The sequence below is a fragment of the Gracilinanus agilis genome, chromosome 1, assembly GCF_016433145.1.
Source record: "Gracilinanus agilis isolate LMUSP501 chromosome 1, AgileGrace, whole genome shotgun sequence".
NCBI lineage: Eukaryota > Metazoa > Chordata > Mammalia > Didelphimorphia > Didelphidae > Gracilinanus > Gracilinanus agilis.
Genome location: NC_058130.1, coordinates 500,618,414 through 500,638,562, shown reverse-complemented (window position 1 = coordinate 500,638,562; position 20,149 = coordinate 500,618,414). Strand labels below are relative to the sequence as shown.

Sequence of the window (20,149 nt, the reverse complement as noted above, 5' to 3'; positions counted from 1 at the left end):
ATAAGAATGGCAGCGCCCTCAACAGCAATAAGCGTATTTGTAGTAGGATTGGGATTGGGAGGTAATGTAATGAATTATTTTTGGGACATTTTGAATTTGAAATGTCCGTGAGATGTTCAGGAGTCAGTTGGTAAGGCAGGACTCAAGTAATGGGTAAGGATTTATATCTAGATACTTAAGCATTTGAAAAGAACTAAGGATTTTAAACATGAAAAGAAGTAAGCTAAATATGCTCAAAAGTTATATGGCAAGTGCAGCTAGATAGCACAATGGATATACCAGTAGGCCTGGAGTCAGGAGGACCTGGGTTCAGATGTGATCTTAGAAATTTCTTAGCTCTATGACCCTGGGCAAACCACTAAACCTGATTACCTAGCCCTTACCACTCTTCTTTCTTAGAACTGATTCTAACACAGAAGGTAGGGGTTCTCTAGTCAAAGAAGTAAATTCTTTTTTTTCAGCTTCAAGAGATTTTGTTAGAGTTGTTCTTATAGCCAAATTTGGGCTGAGATTTTTCACCTTACCATCTGAAAATTACAATTCTTTGCTTCCCAACCTGTACAGTTTTTGCAAATGAAGAAAAGTAAGGTGGTATAACATAGGGACACTTGGCCTGTAGGCGCCAACTAGTAGCAAATGGTTCAAGCAAAGGTACTAAATTATGAATGTAGACTGCTAAGGCTGGCAGTTTGAATTTATTTTGGGAATGTGATTTTTAAAAACCTCTCAGAAATTTTCTAAAGTTTTAAAAATTTTCCTTAGGATCATATTCAAGGAAAATTAACTTGTTCATGCATCAACTTGTTTTGGGAGGTTATGCGCCAACTGGTTGATGTTTCTAGTGCAATGCAGTAGATCAGACAGTAGATTAGAAAAAATGTAGGCTTGCTAGCCTAATGCTATAAATGGAGGATGTGATTACAAACAGATCCAATAGAATCCCTGAAATCAGAGAAGCTTCTCTAACCTATCATCTTTCCTTCACCTTTTCCATTCTCCTGAGCACTTAAATAAAAATTCCCCATCAGTATACCAGGGAATAAACTGTTCCAGTGTATCCCACTTGCTTCCCCAAGGGAAAGACAAAATGCTGAGACTTCCGAATATATAGCTTTCAAAAGTTTGACTTTTTCCCCTCTTTTATGAAATCGAGCTATGAGTCAATATTACCATTGTGGGAAAGGAATTTCCCTCCCCATTATGTCACTTTGTTTGATGTCAACAATCAGTGACCAGGAGGTTGTTTACCATTGATATGTTCAGGTATGGACAAACCCTCAGAGAAAGGAAATTGAAACCAATGAGATGGGAAACTGATCCCACAGGCACTGCCCCACTGGGTGGTGCCAGGCAAATGAACAACTATGATTGGTTCCTGAGATGTGACATGGGAGAGCCAGTAGGTGGAGAAAACTGCTTATAAGGTGAGACCAATAGTCTTCTCTCTTTTCTGACTGGAGCTTGGAAGCTGAAGGAACCCCTGTTGATGGTGACCTTCAATCCATCAAATGGCAAATAGGGTACTATGCTAAGCTACTCTCTACCTCTTTCCTACATTTCCCTCTTTTTACTATCACTAATTTGATATAATAAAGCTACTGAAGCTACTAGCAGCCTCATGATTTAATTTTAACTATTACACCATTTTCTGTAGAGTATCATTGCCACATGACTAAACTCCAGTAGACCAGCTGCTATTTTCTAAATGTCTTCAGGCCCTTGTTTGGCTTTCTAAATGTGCTTCAGGCCCTTGTTTGGCTTTCTGTTCTTAGTATGAAGACTGTCTCTTTGATTTGCAAGCCCTTAGCCTTGGTGCAGTGAGTTGGCCTGCTTGTGCTGTAGTTGTTAGCCAAGCTAACCTTGTACTCTTCAGAAAATAAGTCTTTATACCAAATAGCATATGTAGTAAACAATGTTTTGTCATTAACTTTTTTTACAATTAATTGATAATTTTGCATTTAACACTTAATAGTGTTACAGAATTAACAACATTTTGAGAGACAAAAGGACTATCTGATTCAATTCATCCTCAAAAAGGAATTCTTTTCCATAACACATAGTTAAGTAACTAAGTTATCTGGTTCCAGTTGGAGACTATCAAGGAGGGAGAATTTACTACCTCTTGAGGCAGCACATTCCATTTTTGGGCAGCTGTAGTTAAAAGAAGAATTTTCCTGATCTCAAGACTAAAACTGCAACTTTACAATTCCTAATTATTGCTGCTAGTTCTACCTTTTGAGACCAAACCAGTTTAATTCCTTTTTCATGGAAATATTTGAAGTATCTGAAGACATTTATCATGATATCTTCCAGTCTCTCAGTCCTGTCCCCAAGTTTTCACTTTTCCAGGCTAAATATCATCAGTGAGCTAATATGGTATTGACTCAAGGTGCTTCACCATATTGGTTGAGCTCTTGTAGGCTTTCCTCAGTATTGATCTTAAATTGAAGTGCCCAGAACTGAACACAGAAATTCAGATGTGGTCTGGTTAAACTCAAATAGGAAAGAATAAATTAACATTATCTATGTTGCATTGGTCAAGATAAGGAAGGGATAGAGCAGAGGTAATAAATTGTGATAGAACTGAAGAATGGAGAGAATAGAAATAACCATGAGGACAAAGAACAAGGTAAGGAATAGGAAGACAGAATAGGATAAAGGGATTTCAGAATTCATGAATACAGAAGTGGATCATAATTTCAGAATTCATCAATGTAGAAAAAACCACTTGTGGTTGAGGGAGGTGTGGGAGGTAGAGAGAATTTGGAACTCAATTTATAAAAAAATGTTAAAAATAAGTCAATAATAAATACAAGAAAGAAAAAAGTCAAAATGTGCATTGATTCAAATAATTAAAAAAAAAGATAATGGTCATCTGAATCTGAAATGGCTGATAAATTTGGATAATTAAAACCCCCAGGGAAAAATTGCTGAGTGACTGTCACAGAGAGAGAATCTGTGGAGGGCACTAGGGAAATGGTTTTGCACATTGGCAATCTGAGGTTCAGAATCACTGGGATGCAGAGTAGAAGGATACAGGGATATGTTAACCATCGAAGTAGTAAGTCCAGGCAGACTATCGGAGGCTGGAGTGAGGACTATTGATGGTAACTAGGAATTATATTGTGCCAGATATTCCTTTTATGTCCAAACTTTTGGCTGGTGGTGATGTGTCCTTTCAGATTTCTGCAGGATTATTTCACAGCATGTAAGAGCACGTGAAGATATGAGCAGGAACTCAGTCAAGGAGGTATGAGGTAGGGTCAATGGAGGAGAACAGTTGGGAGCTAGGTGGCAGGATCATATCTCAGCTTGGGATGGGTCTGCCCAAGAGAAGGTAAGGTCTTTTTGCACTATTCCTCTTACTATATTATTAAGATTACAGTCAGATAATACACTACTGATTATTCCTTGACCTCACTCTGCCCTTACCTATCTCTATCCCTTTCTTCATAACACTTCTACTTCTAATTTTTGCCAGCTGAAAGCTTTCTTTGGCTGCAAGGACCAACTTAGGGATTACCTTCTCTGAGAAACATTTACTAATTCAATTCTCCATGTAGTTGAAAGTGATCATTTCCTCTTTAATTTCACATAGTATTTACTATTTACTAAGAGGTCAGGTGGTGGTTTAATGAAAAACAGAAGTAATTATAGATCATAAAATCCTGGCTCCCTTCCTGATTATTTTTTAGCTCCTAGCCTATTAGAATGTAAGCTACTTGAGCCCTAGATCCATTTTGTAGGTCTTTTTATTCTGAGTACCAAGCACAGTTGAAGGTGCTTAGCAAATGCTTGTTGGAGTGAATGATCCCATTCACATTTGTATTATAATGATTTGTTTCTGTCTCATCTTTCATAAACTCTTTGATGGCAAAGACTATATCTTATTTCATTGTTACATTTGTAACACCTACCAAGTGCAGCAAATATTAATACATCTGGGGTTTTTATTGAATCAAGATGGCTTAGACTTCATTTGAGAGTCCTTTAATAATCATTACATCATAATATCTTCCCAATTTTATTATGAGAGGCCGTGCAAATTGTTCCATATTTTAAAAGAAGAAACAGTTTCTGAGATGATAAGTGATTTGACTAGTTTACAGTTAGTGAGAAGGGGAACTGAGAATTGAAAATTATTTTAAATCTAGTTCCTTCCATTTGATCATGTTAACTCTCCATCTTATTTTCTAATCAAGAATATACTTCTTTAGTGTACTCTAAGAGACATATGTGTGCCTGAGTGACACAGTGCCTACAGGCAAGAAGACATTACAAAAGAGTAAGTTCTATAGGTGGCCCATTAACAACCTCTCCTGGATTCTGTTTGGGCTTCCTCATCAATCAAAGGTTTTGCTTCCATATCATTGGTTCCTCCAGCTGAATCCAATTACTGTTTCAGTACTTAAACTTCAATAATGTAGTTAAGCAAAATGGCTTAACTAGGAAAATGAAAATGTATAGACATTTTTTATTTTTTAAAAACTTAGTCTTTGTTTGCTACATTAATTTGTCTTGCTTATGTCTATTTATCAATTCTTTCTCTGGAGGTAGACATATACAAGTTGTTCTTCAAACAATTTCTCTGTTGCTGTACATAATGTTTGCTTGGTTCTACTCATTTTATTCTTCATAATTTCATGTAGGTCTTTTCATGTTTTTCTAAAATTAACTTGCTTATCATTTCTTATGGCACAGTAGTATTCCATCACAATCATAAGCCACAACTTGTTCAGCCATTCCCCAATTGTTGGGCATCCACTCAATTTTCAGTTCTTTGCCAGAGAGCATGTAGATTATTTTCCTTTTATTCTCATCATCTTAGGAAATAAACCCAATAGTGGCATTGCTGAGTCAAAAACTAACGTATAGGAATTTTTAAAGAATGATAGGTCATAAGCTCCAACTATGCTTTCATATCAATCATAATCTTCAACTTTCTAATCAAATAGGTTGAGGGCATTCTTAGGATTATACATATGGGACCAAAACTGTCACATAAAAAAGCCCTATATAACCTAGAAGAACAGATATTTTATTAATTTTATTAATTAATTTTGTTATTAATACAATGTATTAAGATATATAATATAGCTATAATTATATAATATATAAATACTATATAAGAATATAATTAATTTTTAATATTAATAACAATTAATATTAAGGATTGTCTATGAGAACAAATAATTCTATCTTAGCAGTAATGCCGTAAAATTGCTGACAATAATCTAGCAAGTACTTGTTTAAGCCTGGGGAAATGTCTGATTCCCATTTTTGCATAGGGAAGTTCTAAGTAAGAGTAGATTCTCATTTTTTTAAAGCATTCTAATTTTTATAAAGCACTTTCCTCACAATCTTGTGAGGTAGGTAGTATAGATAGATATAATTATGTTTTCAGATTAGGAAGCTGAGGCGAAATGACAGCTAAGGTCACAAGATTAAAAACTATTGGCTTTAGAGCTTGGATCCAGACTTCCAAGTCCCATATTTAACACCATACTATATTATCATTTGGAACAGTGACATGTCTATTTTCAAAATGAACTCTTGGTAAACAGAAAGACATATTTATAAATTAAATTACCACCTGTTTCTTAGGGACCATCAGAGACTAACTTGAGGGAAAATATCCTTACTCTCTATTTTAGAATTGATATTAAGCATTGGTTCCAAGGAAGAAGAGTGGTTAGGGCTAAGCAGCTGGAGTTAAGTGACTTGCCCAGTGTCATACAGCTAGGAAGCATCCAAGGTCATATTTGAATACTGGACCTCCTGTCTCCAGGTCTAGCTCTCTATCCATTGAGCCACCTAGTTGCTCCTAAAAGACTACCTTTTGATAGCTATGACCTGCTTCTCACTGAAATGGCTGAGGGATTAGTGGAAGAATAGTAGGCTTGAATGCAGAAATTCTTAACCTGGATTTTGTGCACTTCAAATATTTTTTATAATTATATTTCAACATAACTGATTTCCTGTGTAATATATACATATATTTTATTTTGTGCTTTAAAAAATTCTGAGAAGGGGTCCATAGGCTTCACTGGGTTGCCAAAGGGGTCTTTGACACAGAAAAGACTAAGAACTCTTGCTGTAGTAAAAAGGAAATTAGAATTGGAGACATTCAAATGCAGTCACTACTTGTGGGATCTTGAGTAGGTTATAACTTCTTAAGACCTTACTTTATTCATCTAGAAAATGCAGAGGATGAATTGTTTGTTTTTAAGGTCCCTTAGCTCTACCATTCCATGATTGTAGTAAGGGAGCAGTAAAATAAAGACTATCCTGGTGGAGTGAGAAGAGTACAGAATTTGTAGTGAGAAGAACTGAGTTTTATCACTAACTCTGTCACTTATTACCTGTATGAACCCTTAATCTCTCTGGATACAGTCTTCTCATCTGTAAAAAGTAAGGGAGTTGGGCAAGATAATCTTCAAGGTCCCTTTTAGCTCCAAATCATAAAATCAGTCATGGATTACCTTCTGCATTCTAGTGGCTACATCTACAACTCAATTCTTTGCCTCTTGCCGTCCCATGACCATACCAGTGATTTTCCTATAAGTATTCCACTATTTTTTTCTTAATACCTCAACCAATGATGAGTAAGTGAAAAAAGGAGGAAGTCCAATGAATTTAAAGTTACACAAAATGCTAATTTAATCATAAAGATCAATAAAAAGAAACTTTTACAATAATAAAATGAAATATCTCTCATCTCATATAGAGGCAGGGCCTCCTGTCTGGGGTCTAGCCATATGGGGCCACATTAATTTGAATCCAAGAAAATGAATATGGCTATTCTTGAATTACAGTCCTACTGAGCACAGGATAATCTTACTTTTGAAAATACCCAAGATAGTAATAACAGAAGCCAATTGAAATCATCTCCTGCTACTAAACCTGTAAGACTTAATTGACTTTTATGTGTTATTATCTTGGGACTTGCAAAATGAATAATTCAAAGTGATTTTACTCCATAAGGAAAACACTGTGATTTAAAAACACTTTTTGGTGTTTATTACATTTTTTTTCCCCTAAACTCTATTTCTCTGGGATATTAAGTGAGATATTTTATGCCCCATCTGTTCTACCTGACCTATATTTACTTACAGGAAACCAAGTCTTGGTACATAAACAGGTCTATTCTTTTATATTATGGTATAATTAATGAAGCATGCAAAACTTCTCAATTACAGTGTGCCAATAAGAGTAACAACCTTTCCCCTTCCTTCCAGGTAGACATATAATCACCACAGACCATCAGAATGGCAACAGTAACCACAATATTTCTAATAGCAGCTATAACTTTATGCACTTTAGGGACTCTAGTTAGAAACTCAATTAACACATCTTCCTGCATATTGCACATACTTGTTGCCCCTCTGTCATTCCAATTCTTTCATTTATTTTCAATCTCTCCCTTACTGCCAACTCATTTTCTACTGTCTACAAACATACCAATGTCTCCTCTGTCCTGAAGAAAACTTCACTTGACCCCTCCATCCCTGCTAACTATTGTCCTATATTTGTTCTGTGCTTTGTAGCTAACCTCCATTAAGAGGTGGTTTATAATAGGTGCTTCAGGGCAGCTATGTAGGTCAGTGGATAGAGAGCCAGGTCCTGGGTTCAAAAATGGCTTCAGATACTTCCTAGCTGTGGGATCCTGGGCAAGTCACTTAACCCTTTACTACTAAGACTAGCTTTTACTACTCTTTAGTACTGATTCTAAGACAGAAGGTAAGGGTTAAAACAATAATAACAAAACAAAAGACAATAGGTCTTTTTCTCCATTTTTTTCTCCTCCTTCCCTGACCTCTCTCTTTTTAACCCCTTACAATCTGGCTTCCAATCATTACCCTGAAACTACTCTCCCTTCAAAATTACTAATGGTCTCTTAGTTGCTAAATCCAGTTTTCTTTTCTCAGTCCTAATTTACCTTGTCCTCTGTAGCCTTTGACATCCTTGATCACTTTTTCCTCTTCAATATTCTCTTCTCTAGGTTTTCAGGATACCACTCTCTCTTGGTTTTCCTCCTACTTTATCTGACTGCTCCTTCTCTTTCTCTTTGCTAGTTCTGCTTCCAGATTATGATCTCTGATTGTAAATGTCCTCTATTTTCTTCTTTCTATATACCAGTCATTCCCAAAGTGGGCACCACCGCCGCCTGGTGGGTGCTACAGCAATCCAGGAGAGCGGTGATGGCCACAAGTGCATCCTTCTCATTAAGATGATTTCAAATGTTTTAACTTTTTTTGTATTACATTCTATTCTTAGTTCAATAAATAGTTTCATAATTTCAAAGTTCAATTTTTCTAATTTACACCTTTCTTTACTATATTTTACAAAAAAGGTAGAAACATTAATACATATATCTTTCCTATTAATTGCTATTAAAATAAAAAATATTAATTTCCAGGGCGTGCTAAGTAGTACTTTTTCTGGAAAGTGGGCTGTAGGCCAAAAAAGTTTGGGAACTGCTGCTATATGCTATTTCACTTGGTGATTTCATCAACTCCCAAGGACTCCTTTACCATCTGTATGCTCATGACTCTTAAATCTACTTTTCCTGTCCCATTGTCTCTTCTGAATTCTAATCTCTAACTGCCTTTCAGACATTTTAAACAGGATGCCCAGTAGATATCTTAAACTCAATTTATCCAAAAGAGAATTCATTATCTCTTCCCCAACACCCTCTCTGTTTTCTATTTTCCCTATTTATACTATAGAGGACAACATAATCCTCCTAGTCTCTCAGGCTTGAAAACTGGGAGTCATCCTGGATTCCTCATTATCTCTCAACCTCCACTCTCCAACCTCCATATCCAAGCTGTTGCCAAGGCCTGAAGATTTCACCTTTGTAAAAATCCCTTAAATATTCCTCCCTCATTCTCTTATACTACCACCACTCTAGTGCAGGTCCTGATCACTTCACACCTTGATAATTTCAATAGTCCCCTCATATGTCTGTCTGCCTCAAGTCTTGCCTCATGCCCATCCATTCTCTATTTAGCTACTAAAGTGAATTTCCTAAAATGTAGGTTTGATTATGTCAGACATACATCCTACCTCCTTCCCCCATTTCCCTAAAGCACTCAGTAAATTCCAGTTGTTTCCTATTTTACCTAGGAGCAAATTCAAGATACTCTGTTTCGCACTCAAACCCCTTCATAATCTAGCCTCTTGCTAGCTTTCCAGTCTTCTTACACCTTATATATATACTTCAATTCAGTGACACTGGCTTCCAGGATGTCCAATGAACAAGACACTCCATTTCTTGGCTCTGGGCATTTCCCCTGGCTGTCCCCCATACCTAGAATGTTCTCCTTCTTCTGTTCTACCTACTGACTTCCCCATTTCTTTTAAGTCCTAATACCCCATCATCTATGGGAAGCCTTCCCTAACCCCTCTAATTCCAGTGCCTTCCCTCTATTAAAAATTTTCCAATTTATCCTTGCTTTGCATATTGTCCCCCTCCTCTCTCTTCTCCCCTCAGATTGTAAGCACTTTGAAGACAGGAACTGTTTTGTTCTTTTTTGTATCCCTAGCGATTAACACAGTGCCTAGCAATACTAGTTGCTTAATAAATGTTTGTTGATTGATTGATTATATGTTTATAAAATATGTCTGAGTCTATAAAGAGTAACATTATTATCATTAGCATCATTATCACCATCATCATCATTATCATCATAACAGATCTTATTTATATAGTGCTTTAAGGTTTGTAAAGCATTTTATCTACATTATTTTCTTTGATCCTCATAACAATCCTGTCAGGTAGATCCTATCATTACTCCCATTTTACAGATGAGATAAATGAGACTCAAGGAGGTTATATGACTTTCCCAAGGTCACACGTTTCAGGGATAGGATTTGAATTTATGTCCTTTGATGATAGAGACAATGACTATTGTAACTTTCTGCCTCCCATGTCAAATGAACAGCCTAGGATCACACAGTTAGTTAAATATTTGAGGAAGAAGAAAGTAAATAGGCATTTATTAAGTGCCTACTATGGGACTAGCACGGTGCTAAACACTTTACAACCCTCACAACAACCCTGAGAGGTAGGTGTTATTATTATCTCCATTTTATAGTTGAGGAAACTAAGGCAGACAGATTAAGTAACTTGCTCAGGGTCTAATAGCTTGTCAGTGTCTGAGTCTGGATTAGAACTTCTTGACTCTAGCTCTATTCACTGTGCTACCTACCTATCCAGCTGGGATTCAAATCAAGATTTCCCTAGCTTCAAGTAAAATGTCCTGTCCGCTACCCTACACTGACTCAAAAAGATTCAGGTTAGCCTTAGATGGGGCATCCCACTGAAGGTTTTCATAGAAAGCAAAGAGGAAGCTTACGTGTACTGGATGTTGGCTTGTTGTAAGAAGGCTAACAGGATTTGAGAGCCATTTTGGGGAATATGGACATCTGTAACCGTTCCTTCCGAGATATAGGAGATGCTGCTGGGCTGCCATAGGTCCACCTGTAGTGCAGGAACTAACCTGTAATTCATATTCAATGTAGGTGGGGAAAAATCCATGTCATAATGTCAAACATGTTATCTTGTTTACATTTCATAACAATAACAATAATAAAACATTGAATCTAGACATTGGATCCTTGGATCATAGGCTAAAACTCATTATTTAAAAATCCTAAGAAATTTCAGCTCTTGGGCTATTTCAACTACTGAATATTTTTCTAATTGTTTAATAGGCTCCAAATCATATAATCTCCATAAATTAATCATAGCATGGTAATATCTTTAAGACTAGGATCCTGAGGCCACATAATAAATGTTAAAGAAAAATGATTTTTCATAAAAATAAGAGATGACTTGAAAACGTTTTTTAAAACTTAAAATGATGGGAAATAATGATCCTCTTTACTCTGCAAAGAGTTCATTCCTTAGGTCATTCTCAGTTTAAACAAAATGGGAAGTGGACAAATCTTTCTTTCCTCTTCCCTCTTTAGCTGTCTGGCCAGATTCCTCAGGAGGATCTTCATCTCTGCTAAAATGTAAGTTAATAGGACTTTAGGTGTTATAATTCTCCTGAGGATATTTCTATTTTTAGGATAGTCTTGAAGACTAAAAACCCTTCAAGATCTAAGTAAATTCATCTTTACTAATGAAATTTCAGTTTTATGAGGGAAAAATTATGGATAGAAATATTTTTTCCCTCAACAAGTTAGACAATATTTAACTGCCTGTGTGATGCCAATGTATTGATTTATTCACATTATTAATCTAGCAATCCTATAGGAAAGAACAGAATTGTAGACCTGAAAGAAGTTTTTGCAAGGTTATTTAGTTTGTTTGATAGTCCTTGGACAGCAATACATTGAAGACAGTGCCTGTCTCAATCTATTATAGCTATTATTATTATTGTCTCATTTTTTAACATTCTTAAAGGAGAAAATCCCCTAATATTCTCATGTGGTACATTTTCATACATAAAAATTGTCAGAAAAGTTTTCCAAATATATACAGTATTTTAAATCAAATTTTATTTTTTCAATTACACATAGAAGCAATTTTTGACAATTGTTTCTCAACATTTTGAGATTCAGATTTTCTCCCTTCCTTTTTTCTAATCCTTCAGGCAGTAAGTAGTCTGACAGCTATACCAGTCCTTTCATCCAATGGGCATTTTCATATTCCCTATGACAGGACAGGAGACCTGTATCACATATACAATAAAAAAAAACTCATAAAGGAAATAAAGTGAAGGATGGCATGTTTTGATTGCAATCAGATTCCAAGAGTTCCTTCCTTGGCTGTGGATACTTTTTTTTATAATGAGTCTTTTGGGGTTATCTTGGAGCCTTATTTTGCTTATAATAGTTTAATTCTTCATAGGTGATTACTGAACAATATTTCTGTTACTGTGTACAATGTTCTGGTTCAGCTCACTTCACTTTGCATCAATTCATATAAGTCTTTACAGGTTTTTCTAAACTTGTCCTGTTTGTCATTTCTTATGGTTCAATAGTTTTCTGTTATAACATATGCCACAACTTGTTCATCCATTCCCAAAATAATGGGCACCTTCCATCCTGAGTTTCTGATTTTTTTCCACTACAAAACTTTGCCACTAAAAATATTTTTGTACAAGTAGGTCCTTTCCCACTATCTCTGATCTGTTTGTGATATTGCTGAGTCAAAAGGCATGCATAGTTTTATGGACTTTTAGTTTGGTTCCACATTGTTCCCCAGAATGGTCATATCAGATCACAGTTCCACCAACAGTATTTTAGTGTCTTGATTTTCCCACATCCCCTTCAATATTTATCATTTTCCTTTTTGATCATATTAGCCACTCTGATAGGTGTAAAGTGGTGTCAGAGTTGTTTTAATGTGCATTTCTCTAATTAATAGTGATTTGGAGCATTTCCTTATGACTGTAGATAATCTTAATTTTTTCATCCGTGAATTGTCTGTTCATATGCTTTGACTATTTATCAATTGGGGAATGCTTTGCATTCTTATAAATTTGGCTCTATGCATTGGTTTTGTCTGTACAGAAACTTTTTAATTTAATGTCATCAAAATTATCCACTTCATCTTTTGTAATGTTCTCTATTGTCATATTTGGTGATAAATTCTTCCCTTATCCTTAATATATTTATATCCATAACATAAACACAACTCATCCATATTCATGAGAGGTAAACTTTTGTATGTTTCCCTAATTTGTTTATGGTACCCACCTTTATTTCTAGATCAAGTATTCATTTCAATGTTATCTTGGTATATGGCATGAGAGGTTGGTCCATGCCTAGTTTCTGCCATATAGTTTTCTTTTTAGCAGTTTTTGTAAAATAGTGAGTTCTTTCCCCAATAGTGGGGATTTTTGCATTTATTGAACACTAGGTTACTATGATCATTAACTACTATATTTTGATTTCCTAACCTATTCTATTGATCTACTACTCTATTAGCCAGGGCCAGATTGTTTTGATGATTATCACTTTATAGTATACTTTGAGATCTGTTATAGCTAGGACTTCTTTCCTTCATAATTTTTTTCATTAATTTCTTTGATATTCTTAATATTTTGTTCTTCCCAATGAATTTTGTTATTATGTTTTCTAAGAAATTGTTTTTGGGTGGTTTAATTGTTATGGCACTGAATAGGTAAGTTAATTTAGGTAGGATTATCATTTTTATTATTTTGGCTTGGACTGTCCATGAGCAATATTTGGATGAAAGTGTTTTGTAATTGTGTTCATACAGGTGCTAGGCTTGTTTTGGTAAGCATACTCCTAGTTATTTTATATTGTCTAGATAATTAAATTAAATTTAAATGGAATTTCATTTTCAACCTCTTGCTGTAGAACTTTGTTGGTGGTAAATAGAAATGCTGATGATTTATACAGGTTTATTTTGTATCATATGACTTTACTAAAGTATTAATTATTTCTATTATTTTTTTGGTTGATCCTTGGAGTTCTTTTTGGATATCATCATATCATCTGCAAAGAGAGAGAGAGAGAGAGAGATCTTTCTCATTGCCTATTCTCATTCTGTCAATTTCTTTGTTCTCATTGCTATAGCTATCATTTCTAGCACAATATTAAGTAGTAGCGCTGATAAAGGGGATCCTTGCTTCAAACCTGATCTTACTGGGAAGGATTCAAGTTTATCCCTATTACAGATAATGTTTGCTGATGGCTTTAGATAAATGGTTTTTATCACTTTAAGAAAAGTTTCTTTTATTCCAATGTTTTCCACGGTTTTTGTAAGAAACTGATGTTGTATTTTGTAAAAAGCTTTTTCTGCATCTATTATAATAATCATTGTTTCTATTGGATTTATTATTGTTATGAGCAATTATGCTGATAATTTTTCCAATATTGAACCATCCCTGCATTCCTGATTTAAAACCACCTGCCAAATATATACAGTATTTTAAACCTCTTATAATTATGTCACAACTCCATTTTTTTGTTCTCTTCATCGCTGGGAAAAATTTGATTTCTGGCACATGATAATTGAAGGCAATTATTAAATTCTATCTTAGATTTTTTTATTTCTGTGTGAAGCAGTTTCAGTACATTTCATCTTTCCTTTCATGTTCATTTCTCTAGCCCTATATCCATCATATTTACTCTTCTCTAAATTCATTTCAATGAATTGTTTTTTTTTATTAAGACATGGTTCATTTTTAATAATGGCCAATGGATTCTAGGAAATAGTAGTTTTGATTATATCTAAATTCAAGTGGAAAGAAGGGAAATCATGCTAACTTTGGTGTGAAGCTCTTGATCATCAAAGAAAGACAAACTATAGACTACATATATAGACTCTATAGTATAGAGCAGGGGTAGGCAACATGTGGCTCTCGAGCCATATCTGGCTCTTTTGAGGGCCAGATATGCCTCTTTCTGCAGGAGCCATTAAGTCAATTTTTTTCAGGTGCTGTTACAGGAGCCCGCACTGTGAGTACTGTACGGCTCTCACGAAATTACATTTTAAAAAATGTGGTGTTTATGGCTCTCACGGCCAAAAAGGTTGCTGACCCCTGGTATAGAAGAACAAGTTTATTGATTCACTATTTATAAAAAGAGAAGCTAAACCATGCATAACTGGAACTAGGGGAGATATGAATCTAGATGAGACACCATTTCTAACTCAAGGAACTTGTGATCTGCTGCATCATCAAGTTATATCTAATCCCTTTGATAGAAGCTTTCTAAACATACAAGATGTGTAATGTGACCCTGGAGAAGGATGCTTGCTGGTTGGGCTAAAGGCTCTCAGGGTTTCCCTCCCTTAATTGTCCAAAAGAGAGCTTTGATCTGAACATAAGACATGATTAGGATATGATCTAATTTTAACTGACAAGCTAACGCCTCCCATGTTAAAGGACTATGGGGAGAGAAAAAGGGGAAGCCACTTGAGCTGGAGAAGGGATGTTGTGGTGAAGCTGGAGGCAAGAGGATACAAGAACCAGAGAGATGGGAAATTGTAGAGGGTGACATTTGCCATTAGGTGGAGGCACTGGATTTGGGACTGAAGCATGTCCGATAGATATTTTGCTGCTGAAAATTCTGTTCCCTGCTCAGGTGGAGGCTGGAGATTTTTTCCCCCTGACCTCCACCTTTTCTCTGCTTTCCTGAGTTCATGCCTGTGATTTTGATGCCTCTCCTTCCACCCCTCTCCTTTTCCCCAGGGACCCCATTTCTTTAAAAAAAAGCTGTTTTCTGTTAAAAGCATATACTCTCTCTTAAGCTGGCAGTATTATTACTCTACATTTGTATTGCTGAACTACATGAATATTTTGAGGATGTAGTCAAGAGGAGGATATTTAGAGCTGATTCTCTGGGAGGAGGATAAGACTTAAAATCACAATATTTTGCCAGAATTTGATTTCTGATTGGGATCTCAGAACTATATAAGAGAGTTGTTGATTTTTTTTTACAACTTTCCCAGGCACTCAAAATATGTATATGTACATATATGTGTATATCCATATGTATGGTATATACATATGTGTATATACTCTGTGTATGTATACTGGGCTCCCACAGGAGCCAGTATTGATAGCTGTGACTTATTGTGCTGCTAATGTGTGGGGTCATTGAAATATTCTTTCCTATTTTTTTCCTCCTGAAGTCTATTTTGAAAGGAAACTCACTCCTATAGAAGAAAGGCGCTCAGAAGGTAGCTGAGTGTGGATGGAAGAGGGAAGTCATGTCTCAACCCACAAAATAGATGAGATGATTAAAAATGACCAACAACCTTAAATGATTGCTTCTCCTAAACAAAAACTGATTCCACCAAATCCACTATTATACATGGATGGGATTGTTTGTAGAAAAATATTCCAGAGAAAATCCATCCCAAAATATAATTTGGAAATAGCTTCTTGGTAAGATCAATACACCTTTCTAATAAGACTTCAGGTGGAAAATCTATAGGAGGAATCCATTCTACAACAGAATCAATGAAAAATAACATTACGAATTGTAATGTTATATAAAACATGCTGAGATGTAGAGAAGAGATGAATGACAAGCAAATGAGGAAAGGTGGCAGTTTTTAGGCAAAACTAGTAAAAGAGAACTGGTATATAAACATTTGTCAGTGTTTCTTCAACACTGTTTTAAAGAGATTATGCTCTGACAGAGAAACATGAGAATTCTGGTGTGTTGGACAGATATATGCAAATAACATGCCTACATTAGGTGAAAGGGAACTCTTACCAGGTTATCATAGAATGATGAAAATATCCTTTGAGGATAAATAACTTCCCCTCCCCAACTCTTTTCCCTCTAAAATTCTATGCTTACTAAATAAAATTCTGATTACTAATCAGGCTTGGCAGGTGTTTTGAAAAGGAATATCCTGATCAGAGATCAAGAGTATCTAGACTTTTGTATCACTTCAGGATAGTCAAAATTATTAGGAACTTTTTGCATCAAATCTAAAGTTGCCTCTTTGCAACTCCTACTCACTGTTCTTTATTCTATCTTATGAGGTCAAATAGAACAAGTATAACACTTCATCCATATGTAGTCCTTCTAATATTTGCACATAACTGCCAGGATTCCATTGAATCAATGCAGATAAATATCCACAATTCCTTCTATTGAGTCTTGTAAGGCAAGGTTCCTAGTCTCCTCAACATCCAAGTTGCCTTCTTGGGGATGTCAGAACTTTGTTAGATAAGAACTTTGTCCAAGTTCTTTCTAAAATGGGATGTTTAGAACTGACCTTGATAGACTTGCTCTGATCAAGGTAACATAGAATGGAACCATTGCTTACTTCATCTTGGACATTGTGTCCCTCTTAATGCCATTTATATTTGCGGTAGTTTTCTTGACTATCCTATTACACTATTAATTCAGTATGCCATTTCTCAGCAAAAATGAACAAAATTTGTTTTATAAACCAATCTCTTGAGAATTTGGTTAGCATAAGTCAATTCCCCAGGCCCGGATCACCCTGGGGTGAACTGATAAAAATGAGTTTCTGAACCCACATATGCTATCACCCTATGAGCATCTGCCTAAAACAGCTTGCTGACTACATAAGCATCTAATAATAGTCCACTGAAAAAGGACTCACTCCTTTCAGATATATTGAAGTTTTGTTCTTAATCTTTGGTGATTTTTTAAAACATTTTATTCCCTCAATATAATCATCATGCACTTAAATTCAGATCCTTTTCAGTAGGAAAGTAAAGGATAAGAAAAACTCTAATTAAGAAAACAGAGAATAAGACTTCTAAATCAATATTTTTTCTAGCTTGATGATTTAAATTGACTATATTGTGAGATCAAGATAAATAAGCTGGATTTAAGGAAATATTCCCATAAGATTATGGGCGATGAACATTTTTCAATGAATAAAGAGATTGAGGAATGAACTGGTACAAAAGCCAGATTTCCTGCTTTCAATTAGATTATGGTACTCATTTCTTAGAAATAAATCAGAATTTCTCATTATAGGATTCATTTTAGACTTGATTTTCTGGGCATTTGTACTTCTATACAAGGGACACACTTTTGTCTGATGCCTTATGGGCATTCAAAATCACTTTTATTAAGCAGAAGAATGATAATACTTTTGATACAGATGTCATAGGAGGAGTATAATAAATAAAAGAGAGCAACTATCATGGTGGGCCTATGTTTTAGATGTGATAGGGAACTTTGGGGACTCACTCAACTTTAGTAACAGATGGTCTGCCTTTCAGCTACCTGAGACAATACAGAAATCCAGACTAGGACTGTGTTGCATTCTATTCGTTTTTACGTTACCTTGTAGAAACTGTTCTTAGGTAAGCCACTAAGGTACAGTGGATAAGGGAATTTCTTATCCTAGAAGAAAATCATGAGACCTTACCTTAATCCTGCTTCCCCTAGATATACAAATATAAAATGTGGAGGCATTAAAATGTACTCTGGGTAATCTGTTCCTAAAATTAAGTTTTTGGTCTGTTTTCACTCTACCTCAGTGGACCCACTTCCGAGATTTCATGGCTGCAGATTTGACTTTCTGATTACTTCCTCTTATTCTTACTCAGGCAAAGTATTTCAAATAGTTTCATATCCTGAGGTCTTTGGGTGAGTGAATCCACCCAAAGGACCAGGTGAGGGTTCTTGGTCAAATTGTGATCCTGAGGGGGCAGCTGGGCAGCTCAGTGGATTGAGAGCCAGGCCTAGAGACGGGAGGTCCTAGGTTCAAATCCAGCCTCAGACACTTCTCAGCTTTGTGACCCTGGGCAAGTCACTTGACCCCCATTGCCTACCCTTACCACTCTTCCACCTATAAGTCAATACACAGAAGTTAAGGGTTTAAAATTAAAAAAAAAAAAGAAAAAAATTGTGATCGTGATCGACCTGTTGGGGACCACTAAACTGGGAATGGTGATCTCTACTCAAGTTTCTTAATTCATTATCTCAAGCAGATAGCTTGAAATCCAAAACTGCATATACGTGGTTGTTTATTTTATTGCCTCAAGAATAGCAGCATTTCATTAATTTTCACACTTCACTGATGTAAGAACTCTGTACTGTCAACCAGATGCTGTGATCTCATCAGAGATTTCAGCAAGGATGCTGAAAGGTCTCTTGTTACATTACAAAAGACACAAAAATGCATTGACTAGCAAGCAACAGGGGAGTAAATTAATCATTAATGTTAGCATAAGTTCAAAGAGGAAATGATACTGTCGGTCCAAAAGAAAAAAATTCCCTGGTAATGTAAGTTTCAATAAAATGGAATTGTTGTTAGCAATGGTTTCATTCTGTTGTAGAATTCTCATTCTCACTGTCAGAATACCACTAGGATTTTGGGTAAGTGCAGGAAGTTCTGGTAAATTGTGTTTATTTATTCAACAAACAATTAAACATCTAATCTATATGAAGCACTCTAGGAAACTGGAGATAGAAAGAAAAAAGCACAAAAATTCAGATCCTCAAGTTTATTATCTACTGGGAGAATAACATTAAACACTTCAGTCTTTAGTTTACTGATCTGTAAAATGGTAGTGTTAGATTAGATAGCCTTTAAGGTTCCTTCTGGCTCTGGATTTATTATTTCTGAGCACTTAGCTCAGGAGTCAACAGTTCTTCTTATGTTTTACTTTATTCTTTCCTTGGGAATGGTGGTTGGGGAGGCAATTGGTTTTCTTGTGGAAAATATGGCAGAGGTTGAATGCCAAAGACCATTGGCTAGTTCACAGTTTTGTCTAGGGCTATCTTTGGGACCCTTGTATGCCTCTCTCTACAACCCTCATTTTTGACTCTTGCCTCCTTCTCAGTTTATACTTCCAACCACTTGCTATATCCCATAAATTTTGTCATATCTCTTGCATCTTCCCCACTTCTGTACTTCAATTGCTCTATCCTAGTTTAGGGCCTTCTTATCTATTGCTTTGAGTATTTGGATAGTCCCCTAGCCAGCCTCCTTGCTTCCTGTCTCTACAGTTTCATCTTCTTACAATGGTGCATACATAGAACCTTTTTGTAGTCAACATTTATGAAGTATTTGTCGAACTGAATTCACAAAAGCAAAACCACGTGGGTAAGAATGCACAGATCCCTGCCTACCACATGCTGTTTGATGGGCAGTCTGTTGAATGAGTGCTATAGACATCAATGTATTGGTCTCAGAATTCAGTGTAAGGAGGTTAATGAGCTAGGTTGAATTTTGGGAAGTGACACAGTGTTTTTAATCATCCCTAACTGCTCTTGCTACAAAATAAAAACAAAACAAAACACCATCTTTCTAGACACCGCATTGGTCAAGTGTTTACCATGTAGCAGGTACTGACTTAGGTACTGAGAATAAAAATGCAAGCAGGCAAGAGAGTACTGCTCCTGAAGAAGCTCAAATTTAGATAGGGGAAGCCAGCACCTTAAGGGATGGGAGATGGTGAGATGGGAGGGTTGGTTTTAGGCAAACTAAAGTGAAAGCTCACTTATTAGAGCTGAAGCTGGTTTGTACTTGGAGAATCCAGCTTTCAGGCAGGTAGGAGATGGGGATGAAGACTGGAGTGGAAACTGTAGGGTTTGGAGCTAGTGGCCCTAACATTTTCTTTTTAATGCTTTATTTATCTCTACCTTTAGTACAGTGATCATAGTTCTGGGCAGAGAGTCAGGTGACCTATGTTCTAGTACTAACGTGGTCACT

At 35.9% G+C, this 20,149-nt stretch overlaps 1 protein-coding gene across 1 annotated transcript in view; it reads right to left on the bottom strand.

Moving 5' to 3' along the window:
- The window catches only part of CPA6 (carboxypeptidase A6), a 355,331-nt gene that overhangs the window by 87,431 nt on the left and 247,751 nt on the right, over positions 1-20,149 (bottom strand). Inside the window, exon 3 of the mRNA XM_044657976.1 lies at positions 10,362-10,486. Coding sequence (XP_044513911.1) covers positions 10,362-10,486 — 125 coding nt within the window. The remainder of the gene's footprint in view (positions 1-10,361; positions 10,487-20,149) is intronic.